The 23,227-nt window shown below is 40.1% G+C and overlaps 1 protein-coding gene across 3 annotated transcripts in view; it reads left to right on the plus strand.

Moving 5' to 3' along the window:
- Positions 1–23,227, plus strand: part of INTU (inturned planar cell polarity protein) — a 61,140-nt gene extending 37,913 nt beyond the window's left edge. For 2 of the 3 annotated variants that reach the window (XM_075287358.1, XM_075287342.1), the window contains exons 4-16: positions 502–705; positions 8,835–8,953; positions 9,975–10,064; positions 11,084–11,161; positions 11,397–11,586; positions 15,508–15,561; positions 16,615–16,677; positions 16,917–17,135; positions 17,554–18,057; positions 18,803–18,903; positions 19,687–19,876; positions 22,527–22,672; positions 22,973–23,227. In XM_075287358.1, the coding sequence (XP_075143459.1) occupies positions 502–705; positions 8,835–8,953; positions 9,975–10,064; positions 11,084–11,161; positions 11,397–11,586; positions 15,508–15,561; positions 16,615–16,677; positions 16,917–17,135; positions 17,554–18,057; positions 18,803–18,903; positions 19,687–19,876; positions 22,527–22,672; positions 22,973–23,084 (2,070 nt within the window). In that variant the 3' untranslated portion in view covers positions 23,085–23,227. The remainder of the gene's footprint in view (positions 1–501; positions 706–8,834; positions 8,954–9,974; positions 10,065–11,083; positions 11,162–11,396; positions 11,587–15,507; positions 15,562–16,614; positions 16,678–16,916; positions 17,136–17,553; positions 18,058–18,802; positions 18,904–19,686; positions 19,877–22,526; positions 22,673–22,972) is intronic. The other variant, XM_075287350.1, reaches the window with a different exon arrangement.

Here is a 23,227-nt window from a genome sequence, read left to right on the forward strand (position 1 = left end):
TGGCATCAACAACGCATTTCCGCCCACAGAACTGCCGCTCACTGGATGTTTTTTCTTTTTCGGACCATTCTCTGTAAACCCTAGAGATGGTTGTGCGTGAAAATCCCAGTAGATCAGCAGTTTCTGAAATACTCAGACCAGCCCTTCTGGCACCAACAACCATGCCACGTTCAAAGGCACTCAAATCACCTTTCTTCCCCATACTGATGCTCGGTTTGAACTGCAGGAGATTGTCTTGACCATGTCTACATGCCTAAATGCACTGAGTTGCCGCCATGTGATTGGTTGATTAGAAATTAAGTGTTAACGAGCAGTTGGACAGGTGTACCTAATAAAGTGGCCGGTGAGTGTATATGTAACCTATGTTTTCCTGTAGATAGTTTTCATTGTCTTACTTAAAGCTCTGAATGCTTCATCTAAATCATAAATAACAGATTTCCTACCTATGCATATGTGATCTAATATTTCCACACTTAATAATGATTACTTTTTTCTTGACAGGTGAAGCTTACATTTGAAACAACTGTGTTTGATGCTCAAATTCCATCTCAAAATGTGACTTATATGCCGCAGCCACCCATGAGCAACATGACAAAGCTGATCTGGGGTGAAGAACATGCCAACCACCAAAAAATCTTGCAAGACATGCCTCACATAGTTATGTACCTGACACTCAGGCTGGACTCTGACACCTCAAAAGAAGAGGTAAGTAACTTTAGTACAAACTTTTTCATGTACATAGGACAATAGTAGATAGGTGACTTATGTGATTATATGTCCTTCCTCTCCCTTGCTAAGGCCTATTCATGTTCTCTCACGCTCTTGAAAAATAACCAAAAAACATCCAACATTTCTTAACGCCACAATAAAATTGCAAAAACTCTCCCAAAAATAGAACTTTTTCTTTATGGCAGATTTAGAATTTATGGCTCAAGTTAATACTGCTGTCACATACTGTAACCCGGTGCCTTATGTACATTTTAACCCTTTAGTGATCTAACACATTTTAGCCTTAAACCAGTAACATTTTATCCATTTCCACATTCCAGCTTTTATAAAGTTTTACATTTTATTTTAATGTAGCTTTATGGTACCTTTTATTTTGTGGATGCATAGGACTTTTTGATCAGTTTTTATTGCTTTCTTTTTTTGCGAGGTGAGATGATCAGAAAACCTCAGTTCCGGCATCTGAATTTAAAGGTTTACCGAGTTTATCAAGTAGAATAAATAACATACTAATTATATTTTAGAGGTTGTTACGGATGTGGTGATAGCAGTTGTGTGTTGTTTTTTTCCATTAACATGGAAAAAATCTCCATTTTTACTTTGTCTATAAAACGACTTACGGGCTGCTGTGGTAAGCACTGACTGCAGCACATAAAGGGTTAAATGTATAATTTTATTTTTTTATACCATAGATAATGGGGTGGTGATATCAAATACAAAAGTTCATGGTACCCCCTACCCTGGGGTTATCTGCTGTGACATGGACAGGATAAAAATACAATCCTTCTCCCCCTCCTTGTATACTGTCAACTTCACGTGTTTTCCCTCACACTGGTTAAAGTGAAAGTGTAAATATTTGCATCACTGCTTTAACCAGTGATCTCTCAAGATCTAGGTGAGCTTCAGGCATGATCTTGGTATTGCTCTGCTGTCTCTGCAGTCTCTCTGGACACATCCTGCTGTAATGCGCTTTGCTCAAACCCCTAGCAGGATTCATCCAGAACTGGAGGAAAGGGGTTAAAGAGAACCTTTCACCAACTCCAGTTCATTGCATTCTTTAGTAGTAGTCGTATCCTTTGTTGGGCCATTGATTTTGGTAAAGTTGGAATTTTGCCGCTAGCTCCCCAACATTCCTGAATGAGCAGTGCTGTTAGTTTTGGTGCCTGATAAGCTGCTTAGGCCCTGTAATGTCAGATAGGTAGTCCCAGACAAGGGGACATGATTCTGATCTCTGACACTGTCCATCTTGGATAATGTTATATCTGATGTAGAGACCTAAATAATCATGAAAATTTGGATTTGTCACCCGTTACTAACTAATACGGTACAAAGATATATTCACATATGGAAAAAATATATACTTTTTTTTTTTTTTTAAACAAATTGGAAGAGGGACAGCAATTCCACCATTTTTAGGCCACAGGCTGCCATGGGAACCCTTCAGAACCAAAGATCGCTTTAGGGGGTAGACAGCTTGTGTTAGTTTTTCTGTCAAACCAAAAGAATAAATGGTCAGGTTTGTAGGTTTTCCTAATCCTAGCTGAAGTCCCGCTATTATTACACAGCTAAGTGCTCACTATACCCATCATGAAACAATACCGGGCATCTGATACAGCACTGTAAAAAGACATATGCATTAGAGTAAAGTCCTGCTGCAGAAATATGTCATTGGCAGCCTTTAAAGGGTTAAGGCTAAGTTCACACTTGCATTGGACTCTCCAGCAGAGTCAGTCTGCTAGAACAGCGGACACCTACGGACCCCATAGCCTATAGTCGGGTGTCCTCAATGCAGGACTTTTCTCTCCGCTGATTCTTGGCAGAATCTGTGACGGGGTCTCCTAAGAGTAGACTCTGATGCAGATGTGAACCTAGCCTTACATGGTAACATTTTTAACTAGCTGCTCCTGGTTCCAAGCAGATGCATTCAGTGTATCGTCAATTCCTGCCCACACAGCACTCTCTATTGTTTTATCATAAGATCCCTGCATTTAGATGTTTCTCCAGTCCTAAATGTGTTAATAAATCCCATCTGCCTGAAGGTTTCCATTCATTCTATAGAGACTATTTTTCTGGAAGCTTTAAGTCTATATGAAGAGTTTATGTAGGTGCCTGACAGATTTGAAGTTTGTCCTAAAGTGATGTGCGTAATATGTTTCATATTGAGCTAATATCTTTTAAATGAGTCCTTCTGCTCTACAATCCCCTCATAGCAATATACTGTCCAGGAGTGTGCTGGGCAGATGTGGGCACTAAACGCTGTTTACAGGTAAAAGGACAAAAAGCGGCATCTCTTGTTGGCAAAATGGCTCAGTTTTAATAATATTTCTGCTACGGTCATAGAGCACGGACAAAAAAAAACAAACCATATATTCGTTTGAGCTGGAGCTGAGCTGTAGTAATCTTTGCACTGCCTCTACACATTGGACATAGCAGTCTGCTTTCAGCTCAGTGCACCGTGTAGTAACAGCACTGTAGCTGATCAGTAGGGGTGCTAGGTGGGATGGGATGAATTGCATACTTCAATATCTTACTACCCTGTGCTGTGGATAAGCGGCACAGTGGGGAAAATAAGACTCACTGGCGAAGTTTTCCCACCTACAAAGAATGGAGAGGTCTGTAAATTTTTATTGTAAGTATACTTCAACTATGAGAGACGAAATAAAAAAAAAAAATCCAGAAAACCACATTATATGATTTCTAAATAATTAATTAGCATTTTATTTCTTGAAATAAGTATTTGATACAATACATAAACAGAACTTAATATTTGGTGCAGAAACCTTGGTTTGCAATTACAGTGATCAGATGTTTCCTGTAGTTCTTACCCAAATTTGCACACACTGCAGCAGGGATTTTGACCCACTCCAACATACAGATCTTTCAGGTATTGGGGCCATCCCTGGGCTACATTGAGTTTCAGCTCCCTCCAAAGATTTTCATTTGGGTTCAGTTTACGGAGCCACTCCTTAGTTGCCCTGGCAGTGTGTTTTATTTTCATGCTGGAAAACCCAACCACGATTCATCTTTAATGCTCTTACTGAGGAAAGGAAGTACAACTTGTCCCGCAAAAAAAGAACTCTAACATCTCCGTCAATGATACAGTAAAAAAAAGTTATAGGTGTCAGAATACGGTGACCCTAGGAAAATAGTTTGTTTAAAAAAAAAAAAAAAAATGTTTTCTTTGTAAAAGCAGTAAAGCGTAATAAAAACCAGTATAAATATGGTATTGCTGTAATCGTACTGACTCGATGGACAAAGCTGCCATTTCATTCTTAATGCAGATTGAACACCGTAAAAGCAAAATGCAAAAATTTATGATAGAATTGAGTGTTATTTCACATGGACTCCCAAAAAATAAATAAAAGCTAATGAAAACATGTGGACCCCAAAATGGTGGCAAAAGAAAGTACATCTCATACGCAAAGAATAAACCCTCACATAGCTGTGTAGACAGAAAAATAAAATAAAAAAGTTAGGAACTTTGGAAAACGGGAAAGGAAAATATGAAAAATGTCACAAAACATTAAAGGGGTTGTCCCATCACAAGGATCCTATCTATACTGCTAGTTTATGTGGATTTAAGACCTAAATACATTGCTTCAGCAAAACTGCTTTGTTTGGCCACTATTTGAGATTATTCACTTCCTTGTTTACACTGCGTTTCCATAACCATGACCTGGGGATGATCTTATCTCTCCGCCCAGGACAAGCAATGTAGCTCCCTGCTCTCAGGAGGGGGGGGGGAGCTGAGTGCTCCAGAGCTTGTATTTCTGAGCTGTTTATCTCCCTCTTCCAGTTATCAGTCTGCTAATTGAATTTTGCTGATAAGGGCTGAGACAGGGAGACTGTTACTTCTGTATGTAAAGACGGAACTAAAACTGAGTTTATTGCAAGCTGACTCTTGGTCCTGTAGAATGTAAATTTGGGATTCTCATCACCTATCAAATCCAGCTCTGCTACATCAGCTTCATATTGTCCATCTTCCAGTGATACTGTGCTAATTTATTTACAACCATCCCTCCTAACTGACTCCAAACATGTACTGCTATGAAGAGAGATAGCAGAGCTGGCTTTGTCTGGGAGACAGCAAGTGAAACCCCGCCCACCAATATACCGAGAAAACCAGGAAGCGAGAGAACACAGCCTGCTAGTTGGTGAGTTGGGAAAACTCCTTTAACATACAAAGTACCCTGTGTCCTTAAGGGGTTAAGAGGCAGTAGTACTTTCCTTCAGGGTCTACCCCATGAATTCTGCATATGGTAACAGCACAGTTATGGGACTCCATAGCACCATCGGACTCACAGTGATTTGATGCAGCGGTCATTTAAAAATGGTTCTGTAAAGTTAAAGGGAGTCTGCCAAATCCAAACTACCTTCCAAACCAATAATAGTACTGTGTAGGAACCTTTAATACAAGCAGAGACATACATTTGTGGCCACAAACTAATGAAGCAATGCAGAGATTATAATTTTTTATGAACATATTAATCAGCCTGCAAGTGCAGTTGGGGTAGGCCTGATTTACTAGGTGTAACTACAGACAGCTGGGACATAGGCAGAGGCTGAAATTGTTAGTTACAATTAAAGGGGTGACATTTGACAGCAATTTTACAGGACACTTATGACTGGCTGTTGACAAATCCTGCCCACGCTCATTGCACTTATATTAATAAAAAGATGATCATCTCTGCATTACTTTATTGGTATGTGGCTGCAAAAGTATGTTTCTGCTCCAACGAAAGTTCCATACATGATACTATTATTGGTTAGGAGGCATTTTAGACCTGGCAGATTCCCTTCATCTTCTTCCCAACATCCGCTGTAATACGGTAGTATGGCGGAGGTCATGTATTTAAATATGGCGGCCGCTCAGGAGCTGAGCAGCTGCCAGGTCTCTGCTGTATTATGTAGCAGAGACCAGGTGCTAATGCCCGCGATCAGTGTCTGCCTGGGCGCTGCCATTTTGCTGGGAATCATAGGCATATGGAACGAGATATTGTGCTGGCGTCCTGTTGGTGTAACTTGTCTGTCATTTACTTCTATTGCAGGCTGCCTTATGCTGAAATTGCCTATATTTTGCAATGCATTAGGATTGCAATGCACAATATTAGTGATCAGAGTAAAAATATATATAATTAAAAATTCAGATCACCTTTCCCTATAACTCACATGAAAGTACTTAAATACAGTGAAACCCGTTTGCATTGGGTATTCTTGTGTCAGAAAATGCCCAGTCTACAAACCTATGAAAATATTTTTCCCAAACGTTGAACACCATAGCAAGAAAAACCAATAAATTTTTTGCTCTTTTCCTCTGAATAAAAAGTGATCAAAGCAGTAGACATTTGCCAAAATGCCTGAGCGCTCTCCTTACACGGCAGGTGGCGGTTGTATAATACAGTCAGGACCAACCGCTAACAGCTGCAATCGGTGCTGACACTGATTACAGAAATTAATTGTCTCATATGACAATTTAAGCAATGTATGAAGAAAAAAAATATTTTTTGTTTGTCCCAGAGCTTAGCCTGTCAGCATTCGGATGAAAAAAGATAGGTAAGGGGCGTTCACACTACCGTTGGATTCCGTCAGCAGGGTCCATGGCTATTGTCTGTACAAGATTTTAGCAACGGACACTGGCTGGTCCATCTGAAATTTCCATTCATTTCAATGGGATTTTATCTTGTCTGTTTACACCCATGTCTGTTTTTTTTTCACCATGCAGGACTTTTCTGTCTGTTTGAAAAAACGGTCAGCAAGTGTCCATTATTTTTTTAACATGGAAGTCTATGGGCAACGGACTTCTGTCTGGTTGTGTCCATTATGATAGGTGTCTGTTTTGTTTTTTAAACGGACACCTTCTGATCAGAATCCAGCGATAGTGTGAACCCTACCTAAGTCCTGCCTCTCTAGCCAGCCACCAGTCTAAGATGGAGCAGGGTCAGCACAAGGTTAAGGTTAGCCTGTGTTTCCTGTAGGATTTCTACAAGACTGTGTCAGGATCAAGAAAAATGTAAAATGGGGAGGGAATATATATTGTGTGTATTGTGAGTTGCATTCATTTTATTAGGCTCAGAGACCACAATACTTTATAGAAGTTGTTCGCAACTTTTAGTGACTTACATATAATACACCATTTCCACACTACTTGTTCATCAAGTTCAATATAAAGGTGTCTCGTCTATAGAGGCCTCAGTCCCCATAATAATGACTATGAAGTTTTCATTGCTGTCACACTTTGGTTATTTTTCTTGCTCACCACAAGGAGGTATGTGCTACCACATATATTCTAAACACTGACAGCAATGAAAATCTTACTGCTACCAAATCCCACATTGTGGGGAATGGAAACTTAGCATCTTATAGAAGAACATGTGCCACTCATTGGATTGTTATTTTAGTTTTTTGCTTCAATAGTTTGGTAGAGTCGGGGAATATGCTGAGCGTACAGAGTGGACTATAGGGATTATCCAGTGGTTAAGTCAGTGACTTTGAAGTGGGGAAATCTGCTTCAAATCTTTACTATTTTGGTCCAAGCCACGTCTATGCCCATGTAGTCATCTGAAGAAATGAAATTATATGCGGTCTGCAAATAGGAGGTTTAGTTTTGTAAAAGAAGACATATACAATGTATGAAATGTAGATTTTAGCTATAGGCTTCTGTAAACATTAGGAGGTAAAGGCAGAAACCACATTTCCTACAATGGGGAGAATTTATTAATCCATCTACACCAGATGTTAATTTGACGTTTGTAACCATTGTAGATCCTGAATACTACTTTGTAAAGTAAGATATATTTTATAAAAATGCAAAATGTGAAGTGTTAAGTGTCTAGACATAATACATAAAGATAATTCCCAGAACTCCTTGTTTAGCAAAGTGAAGAATAATTTATTGTGTTTAACAATGCATGGGCCATGTCCTAAGTTAGTACACAATATCAAATAGGACAAGTATCACATGAAGTGTTGAGATGTACGAGTTTAGGACTTGGTAGAGCCCCAGTAGTTTTGGCAGTTATAACCTTCTTCAGTGGAAAGGCATGAAGCGAGAAATATCAGTGCCACGGGTAAATATGGTGGAAGGTAGATATGGAGGTACGTGGTACTGCTGAAGACAGGGCTGTGTCTATAATACTATATACCGTATATACTCGAGTATAAGCCGACCCGAATATAAGCCAAGGCCCCTAATTTTACCACAAAAAAACTGGGAAAACTTATTGACTTGAGTATAAGCCGAGGGGGGAAATGCAGCAGCTACTGAAAAATTTCAAAAATTAAAATGGTCAGAGTTTTTGGGTGCCGGGAAAGGGGAGGGGGTGTTTTGGTTGTCTGTCTGCCCCCTCCCTGAACTTGAGGACTGAGTTTTTTTTCCCCCACTTGGAATTCAGCCTGGCTGAATATAGGGTATCTGCAGTGCTACTATTAACCTCTTCCTGATGGAACAGGAGCACTGCAGATCCCCTATATTCAGAAGACCGGGCACTGTCAGACACAGGGATACCTAATGTGTATGTATTTCACAGTCATTTTCTACTTCTATATGTATTCTAGGGAAAGGAGGGATTTAGAACTTTTTATTTACTTTAGTTTTTTATTATATTTTTCTAAAGCTTCTTTTTTTAATCACTATTTTATGGGAGATTCTATACATTACTATTGTGGCTGGTCATAATCCCCCCCCCCCCCAAAAAAAAAAAAAAAAAAAAAAATTCAGGTAAGTGTTAGCTACTAGCGATGTTAGCTAGTCTCCCATTAGAATGAATGGATGCAGCCGGCGCAGGGGGTTAAGCGGCCGGACGTTGGCACAGGCTGTTTGCCGGCTTCATCTATTCATTCTTATGGAACCTAGCTAACATTGTTAGCTTTTCCCACAATGCTTGGCCAGTAGCAAAGCATTGTGGGAAATAACCTCCGACCTCGATCCCGCCTAAAAAGATCGGGATCGGAATTCCGATTGCTCAACCCTAGTTACCAGCTTTACCTCAGAAATTCGTGAAGACATTTGTCTAATAAAGATTTGTTTTAGTGCAGTAACTCACTTGACCTTATGTATTGTCATGTTTTGTGTTTGATTGAATGTGTGCTAAATGATCTCTATATAACAGCAGGAAATTCTCTACCAGTATCCGGTGTCGGAAGCGTCACAGAAGCTGAAAAGTATCCGAGGATTATTTCTAACACTAAGTGATATGCTGCAGAATGTGACAGGAGGCTGTATTGTTAGGTAATGGTGACCATCTCTCAGCTCCAGGCATCAACCTTTATCTGTCAAATCTTTAAAACATTAAAGCAACTGGGCATATTCACACAGCTTAAAGAAGATCTGTTACCAAGTACAAAATACTAAATGCCATACATTTGATTCTTGCTGTGCCCCTAATCCTAAATCCTAAAATTTGTTCACTCGTTCAAAAGATATGGACTCCTGAAGATTATATGTAAGTTAGCTCTGATTCACCAAGTGGTCAGGAACCTTTTTTTCTCAGAAAATAAAGGGTTACTGCCCACTTGTGGAAAAAGAGCTAATTGACGTATAATTTTCCAGGGGCCATATTGTTTAAACAGGTGGACAAATGTTAATATTAAAAGTGCCAAATTGATCAGAGAATTAACTAATACGTGTCATTTAGTATTTTGTACTCTGTGTCCATATTTTTTTTTATCTATGGCCTAACCTTTGAAAAGACCATAAATTTCTGTTTGTCGCCCACAATATGGGAATTATAGCTTGGTTTCTGACCATAAAAAGTTCCTGGTCGTATTCAATGGCAACTGATCAATGCAAAAAATGTTACATTTTTAATACTCTACAAATTTTAATATGTTTATTTTCATGGGAAAAAATCCCTTTAACAGGGGTACATAGTTGTTTTTTTTTTTTTTTTTCTTTTTTACCAGAATCCCCATTTTTAGATTATGTCAACCAGTAGTTGTACGGAGGAATCCTGGGTATGGGGACACTCGTCCACATTAGGGAGAGCGTGTGCCTACATAGGCAGTACGGAGACTTACAAGTCATTCCTGCTCCGCTAGGGATTATGGGTAAAAAATATGCAAATCTATTCTCCTGGATGGAATTAGGAGAACAGAGTGCACTCTGTACACCACCCTATAGAGGGCAGCATCCTTAACATCATGAACGACTCAGTTATAAAGTCTTTTAATCATGACGTGGATGGAGGAATCCTGGACATCCTTTATTTTCATTAATGATTTTTGTTTTACATATATATTTATTTTTACAGCACATCGCTTGTTTTGAACAAGAAGTTGGTCCATGTTTCGTATTGGAAAGAGTCTGAACATTTATTCCTTATTTCTCTTCCAGCGGAGAGGTGAGAGTCCGTCTTCTATAAAACATGATTGTAATTGGTAGTGGAAGCATATGACCTCTATATGCCTCATATACCTAGGGCTGTATTCAGACAAAACTTCTGGCAAATGCACCTTATTTTTGCAGTGGGACAGTGGAAAATCTCATGTACCCTAGTAAATACGACAATACATTACAACATGATGAAATGAAAGCGACAAAAACTATTGGGCACAAGATGATCTATCCCTACTGATAAACTACACAAAACTGTTAACATTCCTAATTGCCCTGACCATGCATGAAATGTCATGTGATCAAGACAAAGATCCACCAAAATTGTGAAACGTTTTTACAATATGTCCCTGTATGTAATGTCTGTTATGTAACTTCTACTGAAAATGAGCAAATTGCATCAATGTATGTACTGAAAGGATCTACGTACAGAAAAGCTCACACCTATGAATACTAGCATTTTAATCTCCAAAAACAAATAAATGTAGGCAAAAAATATTACCACAGAAATAAACCAATGCTAATAAGTAAGTGCATACCCTTAGACATGATGCTAGGTTATAGGTAGTAAGAGGAATGAAGTCTTAAGTGCCAAAGGCAGTAACGAAATATAGGGATATTTATAGTAAAAAAAAAGAGAGCTACACACCTGGATGGCACATGAATGGCAGTCGTTGTGTTGAATCCTACACTATGGCGGTGTCACAACACTGAGACAAGAAATGGATGTGCATGTCCTCTATGTCTTCCCAGCCTTTACAGGTGCTATGAGTTTCCTAGCAGTCCCTATAAACAGCCGATAAGCAGTAGGTGCCATTAGGAGACTACAGCAAGACCTTCATTGTGCTACTTTTATTGGATTGTGTGGGTTTGTGCAGAGATGACCAGTTAGGTAAATTCTGATTCTGATCATAAAAGTTGGTAGACATTTTTGTATTACATTAATGTTAAGAAGGAAGCTTTAAAAACGTGTGTGTAAGTGTTTTGAAAATGAATTTTTACTTCTGAATTTGTTTGTTTTGTCAGAATTTCCCTTCTGCAATTGAAGAACCTGACGGCTGATGTAGTTAGGACACTGAAGTTCATGTACAAGTCCTTGGATAGGTGAGCGCAACCAAGTCCTTTATGGGCGTGTGATGTGAAAAGTAGCAGCATATTGTCATGCTAAGTGTGTTGAGATTGTGGGTAATTACCAAGGCGATTCTTTGGGTTCCCCCCCACAGTGTTTTTGTGCATGGTATATAGTGTACGTCCAAATAGATTTTTCATAGTGAAGTTTCTCTTTCCAGAACTGTATTGTGTTCTTGTCTTTGATATGGGTTCCACTTTTGTGTTGCAGGGCCTTCTGTCAAGCGGAAAATGTGCCTCGTCTTGATCATTTCTTTAGTCTGTTTTTTCAGCGAACAGTGAGGCTATCCATTTTACGTGCAAGCACAGGACAAGGGGCTGAGTTCTATGATGCCTGTAGCTCCCACTTAACTGATAACCTTCCAGGGGTGCGATGGCTGTCCTTGCCTGAGGATATAAAGGTACACTTTCTCCTTGAAGTTTGGTTACAGTGAAGAAATGACTCAAATGCATGACCACCGCTCCATTTCATATAACCCCTAACTTTAGTTGTGTGGGTTTGGGGGTCCGACATCCAGCATCCCTGCTGATCATATGTTTGAAGGGGCTCCTTTTCATTATTTATATACGTTATATGCCATCTACATAGCAGTGGCTTGTACAATCAGCTTTGTTCTATTCACGTAAAAAGGTGAGGGTACACCGTCAATAAACTCATATAAGCTCACCACAATCCATGGCCTTCATTCACAAAATCATGTACCCAAACAGCACTGAGAACACATTGACAAAATATAACCATATTGGTTGGATTCTGTTTAGATCACCTTTTACACATGCTGTATAAAGGTGTATACCTTTTCAGTAAGTAACATTTTGTTTCCAGCTTTCTTCTTACCCCCTTGTCCAGGATGCCATGGAATATATCTAAAACCCTTTATAAACATGGTTCAGTCTGAGGCGGATTTCTGGCCCATTTTAATTAGTAAATCTGTCCCATGTAAAACAGAGAAACGCCAAAGCACTCACTCGTGGTGTACAAAGCCTGATAGAGAAGCCATTTCTGTGCTCTGCTCAGTGCTGGCAGATACAATACATGCTGGCTCGTCTAGTAGTCCCATGGAGGCTGCTTAACATGTGCAGTCAGGTGACGTGCGCTCCTGGGCCAGATTCCACTGCTCATATGTGCTTGGCTCATTTTCCTGCCATCTGGCAATGTGATGTGTTTCCTACAACACTTGCACTGGAAACAGATCTGCTTCTTCTGTATCATGTACAATTCAGCTGAAGTCGGACCCAGTTTGCTTTTAGCCTCTTGGGACCTTAAGATCTTAATTAAAGCCAAGGGTGGTCGTGCCGGATGGCTACTGGAAGAATTCCGTACTGTTGGCTCTTTGTAAGCAACGTTTAATCCGCTTTAATTCTAGCTGGTTGTGTAACTAGGGTTGCATACTTTGTATTGAGGGATAAATGTGCATTGTGTCCAATATCCAAGCTCACAATACCTCACCTTACAGGAGCCAAGACCCAATCTTCTCTCTGCCAGCAAGGCAGACATAGTTTGGCACTAAACGTGTTGATCTGTGTTAAACCTTACAATTCTTTGTGAAAGAAGAGCCATTGAACTGCCATTTTAGATAAATATTCTCAAAATTATCAATTTTTTGCAATGTATAACACTAATGCTCTTAGAGGAGCATTACAATGGTTCCTTGCCAGAGGCAAGACGGAATCAGGTGCCTAACAATGTTTACTTCACAGGCATAATACACCGTAGTACATATGTACTGCAATCTATTATACTACCATTTGTACCCCTAGTGGTATGCTAGGTGTCATAAATAAAATGTGCATAAAAAAAAGTTAATTATAAAGCATACACAAAATTGATATTCCTTAGCAATCTGAACTATTAAATGATCACATTATTTAACAGATACACACAAGCAAAATACCAATCCAAATAGTGGAAAAACACATTCTGCTGCATCTGTACTTGACACAACAGCAATTTTGGTTTGCTGGTGAAATCTCATATCAGAGGGAAAGTCCCAGAGCTTTCACACAACCAAACGAAGGTTAATTTCCCTGAGTGTCTTGGCGAAAAGACAATGGTATACAGAAGAAATTGTATAGAGAGCACACTCTTATAAGCCATACACCGTATAGAAGGTCATAGCCATGTATAAAGAGCTGTGATTGTCTCGCTCCATGTAGTCTGAGGTATGTAACCATACCTCTGATGACTATAAAGAGCTGGTAAGCTGTTTTTATGATTGCCATAGTCACTGTAATGGCCGTTTAAGTAAAAGTTATTGTGTGGGGGTTTAGTCCCAGTGACTGAAATGGAAAGTAATAACTTTCTAAGAAACCAGAGATTGCTGTGTCCTAAATCTCTGACTATAGAGGCCTTAACATCACTTTCAGGTCAGAGTATAACGTTTCTAGGAAACAACAGAGCAACTAATCTTCTTATTCTTAACCTGACCCAAGAAATATGTAGTAGAATTTGCTCATTTTTGTTTCTAAGGTGAAGTGTTAATGTGTACTATTGTGGAGTGGTCACGATTCTCCTGAAAACATAAACCACTTCTACACCAAAGCATAGAGAGAGCTCAGCCAAGAGAATGGTTTTATATGACAGGTACATGATACACCATGTAGCCTTTACATGTTTCCTGTGTGTAGTGGTCAGGACGGGTATTGATGCCATTATGTCTGAAATCAACCTTTCTATGCTTAGGCAACTAAACCTAAATGTCATGGACCGAGAAACATCTTGCAAAATGAAAAATATATTTTGACTTATTACTGGCTGTAAATATTGGTTACTATTAGAGGCACTCCGTATTGTTAATGTAAGACTAGTGGAAAGGAGAGGCCCTGCACTTCTCAGGCAAGAGTACACATCCTATGGTGAAGAGCATGCCACTTTTGTGCAATTGGGAGGTGCCTTTATCCTCTATATATCAGTTTGTGTTTCACTTTCTGCTTTTTTTTTTTTTTAAACTGTAATTTTTATTGAAAGGATTTTTATAAAATACAATACAACACAAGAGTTGAAAACATAAAAAACATAAACGTGAAGCAATGCATATACCGTCAAATAGACTGGGAATGTACACACATCACAAAAACCTGAGAGTAGAAATGAGGGGGTGGGGGAGGAAGGGAAGGGGAAGGAGTCAGAGACCATTCAAAATACAGTATGCGTTCCAAGATGACCATATAGCCTGGAACGCCTCAACAGTATGGTTAAGTGTGGCTGTCAAGTTCTCTATGCTGCGGACATCCTTAACTCGGGCTACAAGATCAGAGCCAGAGGGAGGAGAGCCAATCTTCTATCGGAGAGTGATGAGAGTTTTGGCTGCGGTACAGAGATTAAGAAACAATTTAGAGGTGTGCTTACCCAGATGAGCAGGGGGGAGATTGAGGAGATAGATGAGGGGATCTAAAGGGACACCTTGAATAAATAGAGCGTCTGTAAGGGACTTGACCTCCAGCCAGAATGGACAGATCCCTGGACAGTCCCAAAAAATGTGATACAGAGTACCCACTCCTGCCCGGCAACGTAAACACTGGGAAGAAATGTTAGGATTAAGGGAGTGGAGCAAGGCTGAGGTATGGTACCAGTGTATAAGTAGCTTGTACTGAGTCTCCCGGAACGTAACACAGGTGGAGGATTTAGCTGCACGGGACCAGATAATTTGCCATTGGTTCGGGGAGATCTTGCCTGTTCAAGGCCCCAGACCACTTCTCCATATATTTATGCGATATGGGGCACTGCCGTCCAGAGGAGGAGAGGATACCATAAATACCAGAGATAAGGCCTGCAGTAGAGGTGCCCGCACGACATAGTTTTTCAAAGACAGTTGGTGGGGACACCTTCAGAGAGCCGAACTGAGTAAAAACAAAATGGACAATCTGCTGGTAATGCAACCATTCAGTGACGGGTAGATGTAGTTCTGACACAAAATACTCAAAGGGTCTGAGCTCCAACGTCAGCGGGTCTATTAAGTCAGCGACACAGAAAAGATCTAGCCTACTCCATGGTCACACCAAAGCTGACGTAAGTCCCTCTGGTAAGAGAGGGTTGTACAAAAAGGAAATAATGGAAGAACACTGGGAGGCCAGGGGAAAGATTTTAGAGCAGGTAATCCAAATGGCCCTAGTGAAGCGTATAGGACCCAAAAGGGGAGTGGATGGAAGGGGAGAGGAACGGGACCACAGAAACACATTGGGATGCATTGGAGCCCACTTTCTGCTTTTAACATCAGACAACCATATTGGTTACATTCTCCAAGACAGAATCCACGAAGAAACTATATGTATTGTGTCACCTTATGGAAGTCCAAATTATTTGCTTATTTTTAATATTTCAGACTGAAATTGATACGATACTGAGTGATCTGGAGGCACTTGATTTTGCAGAACTGGTAAGTGCTTTACATTGAAGAATGTACAATGGAATGAATGCTATATACTGATGTGATGAACCACAACTGTATTGGCATGGAATCCACAACTACTTAGGCTGTGTTCACACCACATTCAGTTAAACTGAACCATGAAAGCACATGTGATGACCATAGCCTGACTAGTTTACCTGACCTGACTTCTATTACAGGCTGTGTTAGGCATTTAATACATTGCAGTGCATTATACTAAAAATTCAAATCCCCCAGCCCTATACATGGAAATATTAAAAAAAAAAAAAAAAAAAAGTTACGGATGTCAGAATATTTTGAGTCCTTTCAAGAATTTTTTATTTTTTTTTTATGAGGGGACTAAATGTAAAAAAAGCAAACAAATAACCTATATAAATTTGGTATCCCCATAGAATACAGGTGACAGGTCATTTTGGCTACACAGTGGGCGCTGTAAAAATGAAGCTCGTAAGAATGTCCCCCCAAAAAGTTTTTCTTCAATTCCACCACGTTCTGATTTTCCAACTTCCCAGTTCATGATACACAATATTAAATTATGAAGTACAATTTGTCCCGTAAAATTTAAGCGCTCTGTGTATGGAAAAATAAAACTGTTCTAGTTTTTGGAATCCGGGAAGTCGAAGATTGAAAATCAAAAAATGGCTGCTGCGGGAAGGACTTTGTATAAACCAATACGCCGGATGTGAATGATCTTAAGCAACCTTATAAAGAAGAGTGGGCCCGAATTGATTCAGAATTATATGCGAGACTGATAAGCTCATACAACAAAACATTACTTGTTGGTTCTCGAGGTGAAGTTTTTTACGCTTGGCTTTTCCATTTTGTCTTAATTTTTGTTTAAATAATAAATTGGTGGAATCTGTTGTTTGTTGCTCTGAGGATGTATTTACCTATGCAATGACCATATTTACTATCACATGTAATCAGCAGTTTCACATGTCTGGAGTGTTTGTGCAATTTCAGATAAGACAATGCATGTTTTCATTGAAATATATAATATGGAGGTTAATGCATTTTATTCAACATTTTTTACCATTGCAGTCTGAAGATTACTATGAGATGAGACGCTTGTACATGATTCTAGGGACATGCCTGTTTTACAAGGTAAGGTCTTACATTATAGTCATTACCTTGTAGATTATCATGGATTCATTAGGGATTATTGTGAGCTGCCATAGGTCCGGTTCAAATGAAAAAGAAAGCAGTTTTACATATGGAGAGCTAGAGAGGTGGGCTATGTACGCAGATCAAGTAGTACATATGAAGAAGATATGATATCACATACAGTTGTACTATTGTGAGATATATATATATATAGTTGCTTATTCCCCTCCTTTTTTTAGGGTTATCTGTTGGCTGAACACTTGCCTAAGGAAGATCTGATTGATGTTGCCCTTTATTGTCGGCACTACTACTTGTTGTCATTAGCGTCGGAGCGGATTGGGCAGCTTGTGGTATGGAGGGAAGTATATCCTTGTTATCATCTACAAAAGTATGGATCACTTGGCAGGGATGAATTCAGTCAGCCTGAGGCACGCTACTTCCTTCTTATTGTAGGCCTGGTAAGCATCTCTCCAAATTAAATGTATCTCCAGCCTACTTACCGTTTTGGCACTCGTTTTGCCCATTTTGTGTTAAGTGATATTCTTTGTATCACAGATGGTTTGCTTGCGTTTATATTCTAATCATTCTGTTCTTGTTGTGTATGGAGTTCCTGGTTGAGTATACCCGATTATTTTGTCCTCGGAGATAAGCTGCCACCAAAGGTTGTTATTGTCATGGCCAAATAGAGCATGTTTGTGTCTGGGGGTATTAGTCGGCTGAATCAGTGTGTGGCCATTTTTAATGCTCCTCTAACTAGCTAGATGACTGGCTCTTTCGACCACATAAACTATTTGTTCCCCTACAAGAAATAACATATACAATAGATTCTTCTTCATGTATGTATAGGTATTAATGTCACATGATTCTTTCTGGCAGAAACACTTTATGCTGTGCACACTGCTAGAAGCGGACGGCTGCACATCTAAAGCAGTTGGAAACCCAGGGCCTGACTATATATATGTAGATCAGCTGAAAGCATGTCTTCTCCAACTGGAAATGCTGGACACAAGCATAGAAGAAAGACTGAATGCTTCCCCGAGCCCCTGCTTATCCTGTGCTGACTGGTTCCTTCCTTCTGCCCGGGACAAGTTCCACAGCGTTGTCAATTCTGTTATGATGAATAAACTTCAGACACCCAAGAAAGCCAATCAGACATTGAGTAGGAAGACTCTGATTCCTGAACCCCAAACTTCACTAAAAACTCGTAGACCAAGTCCTACTCGCAGCAGTGGAGGATCTGATAATGGAAGTGAAGGCTTTGGGGACAACACTGGTATTGGCTTTCACTCCACTCCAGACCTGACCCGAAAAGTTGGAAGGCGAGAATCGCAAGGCTCAGGAGGCTCAGAAGGAAGTGGGGGTAGTGGTGGTGTTCTTAAGGTATGTACTCATTGTAACACCTTACTACACATTGATTTCAGAGTAGCTGTGAACTATATATACAGTGGATGACCTTTACACCGGTCCCATCTGCATATTTTACTACTCAATCTTCCCTTCTTTCTTCATCTTCTGTTCTAATCCCAAAGATATTTTACATTTTAGTGTTTTTAAAAAAGTTATGTGGGGAAATCACATTTTTAAGCAGTATATGTTGATACCTTGTGATGCAATGCAGGGATCCAAAAGTCTTGTCTTATTATTTACGTCTAGAGATGAGCGAACACTGTTTGGAACAGCTGTTCCGAACAGCACGCTCACAGCATGCTCCCATAGAAATGAATGGAAGCGGCCGGCACGCGGGGGGTTAAGCGGCCGGCCACCGGCAAAGTCTGCGTGCTTCCATTCATTTCTATGGGAGCGTGCTGTTCGGATCGGCTGATCCGAACAGTGTTCCCTACGTCCCAATTACACCCTGCCTCTGCATCATGTGACTGACCGTTTTTTTTTTTGGTTTTTTGTTTTTACTGCTTGTACAGTAGAGTGGGATCAGTCATGTGACTCAGAGTCAAAGTAACAGGGGACCAGGATGTATATTACTAAATTTGCTCATACACTGCCAAAACTTTTTGTTCCCCATGTAATCCCTTTAAAATGTGGTTCATCAAAGTTAATGCATCAGAGTGTTAGCATAGTATGGCTTACTACTTTTTCTCATACATTTATGGTTGTATTGTATTTTCAGATCAGCAAGAAAAAATACACTCTTCCAAATCCTTTTAATTTAGGAAGCTTGAGAAGGAGCCTTTCAGACAGAGAGGCAGAAGATCTGTATAACACTGTGAAGTAAGTGGACTCCTCCTCATTTACATTAGAAACCTACACGTTTTTGGCGATCAGCTATAACACTATTTCAACTGACCATAGATAACCACTAGCATTCCCTTGAGTTGGGCATGTTACGCTAGGCTCCAGACCTAGACCTCGTCAGTCTTTTATAAGTCCATGTCAAAATTACAAGTATTAACCAAAGGAATCCCTTATGTTGCTAGGTAATAAAATGCAAAGACTTGTGCTGTGGAAACTAAATGCGTATAGTAAAACTGCCTGCCAGCCGCACTTCATTCACAAAACTCCTATACGTTTATTTCAAAGGAGAAAATGTGGTGACAGGTTCACTGCACAATGTTAAAGGGGTTATGTGGCGAGAGAATAGCTTTCACAGTGCATTCACTGCGCTGGATAAACATTCATATAAATGATGGTCATCCAGCAGCAGGATTGATAGATTTGCAGATCACAGCGGGGTGCAGGAAATCCCTGTGTTCAGCGTGCACTCAGGCTCTCTGTTACATCACTGACTCCACTCAGCTCCTGTCACTTTACATAGAATAGAGTGGGATGAGAGAGTCAGTGTGAGCAGGAGAGGCAGGGAAACTAATCTAATAATTGCTATTTTATCCAGTGAAGTGAATGCTCTGTGAAAACTTTTCTCCCACGACATAAACCCTTCAATACTGTGCTGTACTGCATGACATCTAGTCAGGCGATGAACGGGATCTGCAGTTAAAACGAAATGATGCACGGTATAGTTTCACTTTTTTTTTTTTACTCTTTTTATTTTGCAAGGTTAACATCCGGGTCAGAGAATACACTTTTCCATTACATATACTTGGAAACTGTGCAGGGAGTCTTCATTTCTCCAACACACAGAGAAGTGGAGGACCTGAGTGGCGCCATTCACCCCACACTTATCAAGAACTTCCACCGCTGCTGTCTGTCCATACGCTCTGTGTTTCAGCAGACAGTCATGGAAGAGGTATCATTTTTTTAAAGTAAAGGTGGAGTTCCATATGTTCCACGTAGCACTTGTGTCCACTAATAAATGCCTTGTTAATTAAAATTCTGTTTATTTTTGTTTTAATGTTAATTTATTTAGTAAATTCACTGTTGGAGAGGTTAGTGGAAAGGGGACCTGTCCTTGCAACTTTAACCCCTTAACGCTAAATCACGTACCTGTACGTCAGGGAATGTGGTTAGTTCCTGCATTCCCACGTACCTGTACGTGATTGAGATTGCACGGGCTCAGAAGCAGAGCTCGTGCGATCTCCACGGGAGGCCGGCTGTATCTGACAGCCAGGCTTCCCCTGTAGCAGCAGGGACGGTGATTGCACCGACCCCTGCTGTTTAACCCTTAAGGTGCCATGATCCATAGTGATCATGGCACCCTAGGGGTTTTGGCCGGGCTATAAATCATGCTGCCGGCAGCATCAGGAGTCTGTGTGAGCTGTAATTTACAGCTACACGCTGCTCCTTAATCCCTCCCTCCATCGGAGCGAGCTCCGATGGGGGGAGGATTAACCCCTTGGATGCCAGGACGAGTGGAAGCTAGTCTATGCATCTGCATAGCTAGCTTTCTCTATAGACTGCAATACACGTGTATTGCAAGTCTATAGTTAGTATAGAACCAGCGATCCTCTCTGATCGCAGGTTCTAGTGTGCTTACAGCAAAAATGTAAAAAAGTTTAAAAAACAAACAAAACAAACATAGTTACATTTCTTGTAAATCTGGAAAATCGCTGTTACACTTGTATGCCTTGTAACGTTCAAAATAAATTAAAATACAATCAAAAGATGATGCCGATATAAAGCAGAGATATGGGAGATAATATTTATTACTATATTTGGGCGGTATGACTATCTGCCTGAAAAGCAGAGAATTTCACATTTTGAAAATTGCAATTTTTTCCAAATTTCCATCAAATTTCCTATTTTTTTAATAAGTAAATACAAAAATATTGATTAGTGTTTACCACTAACATGAAGTATAATGTGTTACGAGAAAACATTCTCAAAATCACTTGTGTAAGTTAAAGCGTCTCAAAGTTATTGCCATTTAAAGTGACACGTCAATTTTGAAAAAACAGGCCTGGTCCTTAACATACTTTTGGGCTGTGTCCTTAAGGGGTTAATGAATACGAAAAATTACAATTCTGGAGCATCTTTTGTTTTATCAATATGTTGTGCCATTCTTCTGTTGTTCTTCCTAGAAATATATCAATTAATTTACAACTAGGTGCTTGTAAAAAGGGGTGTACCCCTTCAGAGTCTGACACTGTTAGGCGAAGGCTCCATGTTGCGGCAATGTACCTTTTTATATTGCAGATTTTGTTGTGGTTTTTTCAGCCAAAGCCAAGAATGGCTACAAATGGAAAGGGAAATATATAGGAAGTTCTTATATTTCTAACTTTTGCTCAATGCACTCCTGACTTTGGCCCAAAAAAAAGCAACAAACGCTGCAACAAAAAAAACTGCATTTCCACAACGTGGTGCCTTAGGCTACGGTCATGTGGGAAATGAAGAGAAATTCCTTTTCGTTTTCCGCCACCATATTTGGCCACAGGATTGCCGCAGTGGAATACTAATGCCCCTGCATCGTCATTCCATTGCAGTTTACCTCTACTGATTAGGCCTGGATGAATGGGACAAAGTGTCAGAGATTTCTGAGCCGTGGAATCTACAGCAAGATCGAGCAGGACACTATTGGTTTTTCCCCTTGTCCTTCAATTTCTGCCTCCTATTGAAAACTATAGGAAGCAGACTCATATGGAATTAGCCTCCAAATCCGTGGCCGATTCCTACATGTGAATGTGCCCTTAACGTTAATGGAATGACAGACTGTAAAGGGGCACACCCCCAAGTAGTAACACCCAGTTGTGAATTTAAATTTCAATAAAGATTAAGAGAGCAAACAGCACAACATAGAATTATAAAAATAAAAAAAAATCCCAGAGTTTTATATTATGTAGAATACACAGATAGGCGTGCAAGGAAAAGTGACAAGGCTTCCTTAAAGGGATCCTATCATTAAAACACAATTTTTTTTCCGGTTGACACGTAGGAATAGCCTTAAGAAAGGCTATTCTTCTCCTACCTTCAGATGTCTTCTCCGCACCGCCGTTCGGTATAAATTACTGTCTAAGCGGACATTATTCTTGCGGCCGTGGCCATGCACAGTCGACCCTGCCCGAGGCATAGAAGTTTGACTGCCTGCGCCGGAAGAAGACGCGTGAAGAGGACGTTCCTTAAAAAGATGGATATGGCGCTGGAGAATTCTCTCGCAGCATTGGGGACGCCCCCAGTGCTGTGAGAGAACTCATTTGCATACTGACGAAAACCGGGATTTATACCGAACGGCAGCGCAGAGAAGACATCTAAAGGTAGGAGAAGAATAGCCTTTCTTAAAGCTATTTCTACGTGTCAACCAGAAAAAAATGTGTTTTAATGATAGGATCCCTTTACCATCTAGTGAGATTCCATTATTCAGCTTGTAAAGGTCCTTTGGAAAAATAAAAGCAATAACATAATATGATGCTAGTTTTAATTAATTTCCACTTCTGATTTCTTATCCATCAGTTGCTTGCGGCAGCCATTTTGTAGATTAATGTTGTTTTCTGTTAATCCTGCAGAGACCTAATAATTCCAAGGCAGACGTGTGCAGGGACTTCACAGGGCTCGGTCCAGTTAAGGAACATGGTGTGTTATTTGAATGTTCTCCTGAGAACTGGACCGATCAGAAGAAATCGCCTCCCAAAATGTCTTATTGGGTAATAGGGTAAGAAATTGTGACTCTTTTTTTTTTCTGTTTGGGTTGCCTATGTAAAAAGTCTGTGTTAATTGGAATTTCCTTCAAACCTAAATGTTTAGATGTAAATTCACACATGCTGAGCTGAAGCCGTTGGTTGCTATGTACACTGGGCAGAGGTGAAAGTATGTATTTTTAATAAAGTGCTGTGTTAGTGATGCAGTACAGAACAATGAGCCGGCATACATGGCAAATCACTTATGTCGATCACATGGTACGTTAAAGCTGCCCATTAAATCATCCACAATGACTGCTACTTCTTTCTTCCAGGAGACTTTTTCTGCAGCCTCAGCCTCAGGAGTTCTATGTCTGCTTTCATGACTCTGTGACGGAGGTTGCTGTGGAGCTGGCCTTCAAGCTGTCCTTTGGGATGCCACTTTAATGTTCTCACCAAGCAAGACTTCACTTCGTCCACTACATTGTCTTCAACAGCACTTGATATAGTCCATGCAGTTTGCCTTACGCTTGCACTTGTGACAAATTTTTACGGGTGTCCCTTGTGGTTTTACAAAATTCTTTTTATAG

The sequence above is a fragment of the Leptodactylus fuscus genome, chromosome 1 (genome assembly GCF_031893055.1).
Source record: "Leptodactylus fuscus isolate aLepFus1 chromosome 1, aLepFus1.hap2, whole genome shotgun sequence".
NCBI classification, from domain to species: Eukaryota; Metazoa; Chordata; class Amphibia; order Anura; family Leptodactylidae; genus Leptodactylus; species Leptodactylus fuscus.